The sequence below is a fragment of the Macadamia integrifolia genome, chromosome 13, assembly GCF_013358625.1.
Source record: "Macadamia integrifolia cultivar HAES 741 chromosome 13, SCU_Mint_v3, whole genome shotgun sequence".
NCBI lineage: Eukaryota > Viridiplantae > Streptophyta > Magnoliopsida > Proteales > Proteaceae > Macadamia > Macadamia integrifolia.
In genome coordinates, this window is record NC_056569.1 from 14,116,486 (window position 1) to 14,122,918 (window position 6,433).

Below are 6,433 nucleotides of genomic sequence, written 5' to 3' on the forward strand. Positions count from 1 at the left end.
GCATTTTTCCCCCATTTTTTGCTGTAAGATAAAACTTGTGTCTTTTGTCCATGAGAAATTCAAAATTAAAAAAAACACTTGAGGGTATGTGGTGATGGGTAGTGTATTCTTGCAAAAAAAAATTTTGTTGTTTACCAATTTTTTTTCTTCTGACTTTGGGCCAAAGTAGGTCCATTACCAATTTTTTCCGCTTTTTTTCAATCTATGGCACGCAAAGAGAGAGAGAGAGAGGCATTCTCCCCCTTTTTTGCTGTAAGACTAAATTTGTGTCTTTTTCTCAATGAAAAATTCAAAATGAAAAGACACTTAGGGTGTGTGGTGATGGGTAACCTATTCTTGAAAAAGAAAAAAACTCATGTTGTACCAAAAAATTTTTTCATCTGACCTTGGTGGGCCAAAGTAGGTTCATTACCAAATTTTTTCGCTTTCTTCATATTTTTCGCTTTCACCATTTATGGCATGCAGAGAGAGAGAGAGAGGGGGGGTGTTTTGCCTCCTTTTTTTTGGTTTAAGACAACTTGTGTCCTAAGGTTTCATCTATGAGAAATTCAAAATGAAAAGACATTTGAGGGTGTGTACCAAATTTTTTTTCTTCTAACTTTGGCGGGCCAAAAGTAGGTTCATTACCAAATTTTTCGCTTTCTCCGTCTATGACAAGCAGAGAGAGAGAGAGAGAGAGAGAGAGGGGGGGTTTTCCCCCCTTTTTTTGGTTTAAGACGACTTGTGTCCTAAGGTTTCATCTATGAGAAATTCAAAATGAAAAGACATTTGAGGGTGTGTACCAAATTTTTTTTCTTCTAACTTTGGCGGGCCAAAGTAGGTTCATTGGCCAAAGTAGGTTCATTACCAAATTTCTTTCTTTCTTTCTCCGTCTATCACATGCAGTGTTTTCACTCATTTTTTTGGTTTAAGACAACTTGCGTCCAAAGGTTTCATCTATGAGAAATTCAAAATGAAAAGACATTTGAGGGTGTGTACGTGGTGATGGGTAGCCTACTCTTGCAAAAAAAAAAAAAAAAAAATCTTGCGTCATGCTTGGCTTCTGTTCTTTCTCCCTTTCTTTATAAAACAAAACTTGCGTCATAACATTTCATCTATAAGAAATCAAAATGAGAAAACCTTGAGAGTATTAGTGATGGGTAGTTGTTAAGTTTGTCTCGAATTCTTGATGTGTTTTGAATAACGATCCACTCCTATATATTTTGATGGTGACCCGAATGAGAATTTTTCTGAGATCTATGATGGAAGCAAAAGGATTGGACCGATAGGCAGCAACCGATGGATCGACCCATGACTTTGAGGAGTAGATAATGTACAATCTTCTTGTTGAGTAAGTCTCTGTAATTTGGACGTTTTACGAGCTAGGGTTTCAAAGAGAGTTTTCTCGTTATTGTTTGGGTATAATCTCTCTTCTATATACATAGTTAACCCAAGGACCTAGCACACTACATCAGTGTATGAACCTCGTTAAATCTTTATATTGTATAGATCTGTATTTGTTTGCTTTCGTATATATTGATGTTTGCCATGAGAGTAGCTTATTACTGCAAGGAAAAAACTAGGGTCATACCATTTTTTTTCTTTTTCCATGAGAGAGAACCCTTCGGAAGCAAAAAGCTCATTCCTACTTTATAAAGCTAATTGTCAGATTTATCCAAAGTTTCGACATTGAAGAGTGTTCCCTCACTTCCTCTGCTTCTCTCTCTCTCATATTTCTGCTTCTATTGTGGAACCCTCGTTTCTTGACCTCTTTTTCTCTCTCCGAAAGAAGAAGAAGATGTCAGCTGTGGGACAGATTTTTGGAGGGTCCTTCCTCTCGGCTTTCCTTCAAGTGGCTTTCGATAGATTTGCCTCTCCCGAGTTGCTAGATTTCATACTCCGATGGGAAATCAACTTGGATGAAGTGGATTCACTGAAACTGACGTCAGCCATGATTCAGGCCTTATTTGATGAAGCAGAATTGAAGCAATTCACCAACATTGCTGTGAAACTGTGGCTGGACCACCTCAAACAACTCCTCTATGATGCAGAGGACATATTGGATGAGTATGCCACTGAACTTCTACGCCTGAAATTGGAATCTGCTCACCAAACCCAACAGGTATGCGACCCTGTTCCTCTAACTCCAATTGAAAGTAGTGTTTCTTCTTGGTTGAACTCTGGCATAGAATCTGCAGTTAAGGGCATCAACGAAACTTTAGAAGGAATAAAAGGCATTGGGCCTAAGCTTTATAACATCGCCAAAGAGCTGCGGGAGATTAAAAGGTTTGGATCTAAAGTAAGAGATATCAACCAGAAGTTAATAAGTGTAGCACAAGAAGGTGTTGCTCTTGGTTTGAACTCGAGCATGGGATCTGGGTCCTCAAGGCCCATGGTTCTCAGTCCAAGGACACCGACGAGTTCTTTGGTTAATAGATCTAAAGTTTTTGGCCGAGAGGAAGATATGGAGAAGATTGTTGGATGGTTGCTAGCAGACAAAACTCCATGTCCTTCTGACAATAACAATAATTTCTCAGTGCTACCCATAGTCGGCATGGGTGGAGTTGGGAAGACAACCCTTGCTCAACTTGTTTATAACGATGAGAAAGTTAAGAAGCATTTTCATTTGAAAGTTTGGGTGTGTGTATCGGAGGATTTTGATGTGGTGAGGTTAACCAAAGAAATTTTTGAGTCAGCAACTGGGGCATCCCCTCCTAATTCATTCGACTTGCTACACATGAAACTTCAAGAAGCATTGAGTGAGAAAAAATTATTATTGGTTCTAGATGACATGTGGAGTGAGAGCTACGAGAGATGGGATGCCTTCAGCACCGCTTTTGCATTTGGTAAACCAGGAAGCAAGATATTGGTTACCACAAGGAACAAGGGTGTTGCATCAATCGTGCGCACAGTTCCATACAATCATTGTCTAAAAGGTCTGTCAGACGAGGCTTGTATTGCACTAGTTGGAAGACACACTTTCAATGATGAAAATTCACTTGATGCAAATCAAAAGTTGGAAGTATTTGGACATGAAATTGTGAAGAAATGTAAGGGCTTACCTTTAGCGATAAAAACACTTGCTGGCCTCTTGCGAGATAAAAAGGAGAACAGTGAGTGGAAAGCTATATTGGATAATGAAATATGGGATTTAAAAGAGAATGAGATTCTTCCATCACTCATGTTGAGCTACCATCATCTACCGCCTCTTTTGAAGAGATGCTTCGCATATTGTGCTTTGTTTCCTAAAGACTATGTATTTAGCAAGATTGAATTAGTCGGGTTGTGGATGTCAGAAGGTATGGTTCAACCAAAAGATAGCAGAAGGCTAGAAGATATAGGGGCTGGATATTTTGATGTATTATTTATGAGGTCTTTCTTTGAGTCATCTAATTGTTGTCGGCCTTGGGTGGCAGGCCGGAAGTTTTTTGACTTATCAAAAGAAATTCACAAAAGATATTTTTTTGAGTCATCTAGTAACATGGGATTAGGATTTGTGATGCATGATTTGATCCATGATTTAGCACACTTTGTTTCGGGTGGAATATATTGTAGAAGGGAGTATGATAAGACATCTCAAGTTCTTACAACAACACGTCACCTGTCCTACGTTATGGATAATTATAATGTTGAGGCGATAGAATCAGTGGCCATGAAAAGCTTACGTACCCTTCTAGTTCTAAATGATATTTCGGGTAGTCTCGATTACTTTTGCTCCACCATGCAATTCCAATTCCAATTCATGCGTGTGCTACGTTTCAGAAACTGTTACAATTGTGAGTTGCATGATTCAATTGGCGAGTTGAAACATCTTAGAGCTCTTGATCTCTCATTTTCTGATATTGTGAGGTTACCTGACTCAATTGGAAGTCTTTACAATCTACAATCATTGGTCCTTTTTGGTTGTGAGAGACTTAGACAGTTGCCTAAAGATATGGGTAACCTTGTAAACCTTCGATACCTTATTCTTCCCGCTCATTGGGGTTTCCATAAAATTCCATTAGGAGTAGGTAACTTGACTAGTCTTCAATTGTTGACATCACTTGATGCGGAGCCAAAAAAAAAGTTGTCCCAACAACATGGAACTTCGGACAATTCAAATTTGGAAGATGAAAGAAATAATATCCTTGGCCTACAGCTGCGCAATCTCACATCTCTCCGAGCTCTTCGAATATCAAATTGTAAGAATCTAGAGTCACTATCCAAGGAACTACACACTCTACCATCTCTCCGAAGATTAGTAATTGGAAGTTGCCCTACTCTTGTGTCCTTCCAGGAAATAAGGTTACCCACCACACTTCAAGAATTGAAGATATTTGATTGTGAGAATCTGGAGTCACTAACAAAGGAGCTACAAACACTAACATTTCTTCAAGAATTTGTAATCGAAAGTTGCCCTAGTCTCATGTCCTTCCAAATAGGGTTACCAACTATGCTTGAAGAATTGGAGATCATCGATTGCAAGAATCTAGAGTCCCTACCCATGGGACTACTACACAGTCTCACCTCCCTCCAAAGATTAGAAATCAAAGATTGCCCTGCTCTTGGGTCCGTTCCTGACATGGGCTTATCCACCATGCTTCGGGAGGTATTGATTCTAAAGTGTGGGAATCTGAATGCCTTGCCCAAGGGGTTGCACAAACTCACAAACCTTGAAAAATTGGAGATTGTGGAATGTTTTTTTCTTATAGAGTGCAAGAATCTTGAACCCCTATATACCTTGGGCCTTCATAATCTCACTTCTCTTTCATATCTTACCATTGGAGGATGCCCTTCTCTCATGTCCATTCCAAAGGGTCTGCTTCCTACCAATCTTAGAAATTTTTGCATCAGGGACTGCCCAATTCTTGAATCCCTACATGATGGATTCTCTGACCTAACCTCTCTTAAACATTTGGAGATCCGGAATTGTTCAATGCTAAGACAACAGTGTCAAAACAAGGAAGGAGAAGAGTGGTCCAAGATTTCCCAAATCCCTAAGGTAATAATAGATGATGGCAATGAAGCATAACCATATTACCTTTGAAACCCAGATCGCCTACCATCGTTGGCCCTGCCCCCTCATAATAAACCATCGATGGAGTACTATGATAAAAGTGAGTTATTTCTTCTACAATCCGAAATTTGTTACTTCTATCTTTTTACTTTATTTTATGCTAGGTATGGTTTTAATTTAATTTATCTACAATTTGTAGGAGAATGACCAGACATGAAGAACATGAGTGTTTGAAGCAATAGACATGCAACACAGATAATTATTATTGTTAATGGGAATTTATCTCAGATGGAATGCTTCTCTTTGAAAACCTCAAGAATCGGTACAAAGTAAGATATCAAATGCGTGGAACTTTTCATATCTCTCTCTCTCTCTCTCTCTCTCTCTCTCTCTCTCTCTCTCTCTCTCTCTCTTTTTTATATATATATATATATATATGTATTGATGTTGTTGGTGTATGATGTTTTGTATTCTGTTACAATTTAATCCAGGGAGTACTGGTGCAGGCGCCTCGACAGGCAGGACAATGGTCTAACTAGCCGGTTAGTGAGCCGTGGGGGTTGCAAAGGGCGCAGGAGACCCCCCTGCATAATGGGGGTGTAGGGGTGTAGCTCCGCTCGAATATTTTATTTGAGGGCAGTTTTGTATTTTTCTTATTAGGGTTTTTTTGCTATATATTCATAGCGAGGGTTTCTCTCTCAGTAATGCAAGCAATACTGAGAGGTGTGAGGACGAACGTTGTAACCCTATTCTCCATTGATAGTAAAGCAGGATCTCATCTCCCTAAGGACGTAGGCAATCTTGTCGAACCTTGTAAATCTGTATGTATTACTTGTTCTTGTTTTTCCATTATCTTCTACATCATTTTAAGGTTACATTTCTACAGATCTTGGGATTATGGATCTAACATTTCTCTCTAGGAAAGAAGATGTCAGATGTGGAAGATTTTTTTGCCTTCCTCTCAGCTTTCTTCTGGGTGGCCTTCGACAGGTTTGCTTCATTTGAGTTGCTGGACTTCTTACTCCACTGGGAAATCGACTTAGATGAAGTGGACGTTTGCCATAATTCTTATTTTTTAATCTGAATCCGATGGACCATGTAGGATGAGTTGTACAGTTGGAATAAGGTTTAGGAAGTTTGATTTAACTGATTATGTGTCAATCCAGATGTTCTACGTGGGTCATACCATATAAATTCATCTATATTTAAAGATCTGACTGTATCAGGAAAACTTAGTCGTTTTTGTTTTCTTTTTTTGTTTTTAATCCAAATCCAATAGACCCTAGAAGATGACTTGAACAGATGGGATATGGTCCTGGAAGGTTGATCAAAGTGATTATATACCAATACAAATACTCTAGATGGATCATATCATATAAACTCGTTCATATATATATATATATATATATATATATGTTTCTCCAAATCTCATAAAATCATGTATGATACCTTATCCAG

At 38.7% G+C, this 6,433-nt stretch overlaps 1 protein-coding gene across 1 annotated transcript; it reads left to right on the top strand.

Annotated features, from left to right (window-relative positions):
* Nucleotides 1–1,040: 1,040 nt before the first annotated feature.
* Nucleotides 1,041–6,189, top strand: LOC122059490 (putative disease resistance protein RGA3). Its single transcript, XM_042622276.1, has 3 exons — nucleotides 1,041–5,075; nucleotides 5,175–5,304; nucleotides 5,467–6,189. Exon 1 carries the CDS (start codon nucleotides 1,778–1,780, stop codon nucleotides 4,988–4,990), a length of 3,213 nt encoding a protein of 1,070 aa, XP_042478210.1. The 5' UTR covers nucleotides 1,041–1,777; the 3' UTR covers nucleotides 4,991–5,075; nucleotides 5,175–5,304; nucleotides 5,467–6,189.
* The last annotated feature ends 244 nt before the right edge of the window (nucleotides 6,190–6,433 follow it).

Coding starts and splice junctions, on each gene's coding strand:
- LOC122059490 (XM_042622276.1), top strand. CDS start 1,778: ATGTCAGCTGTGGGACAGATTTTTGGAGGGTCCTTCCTCTCGGCTTTC.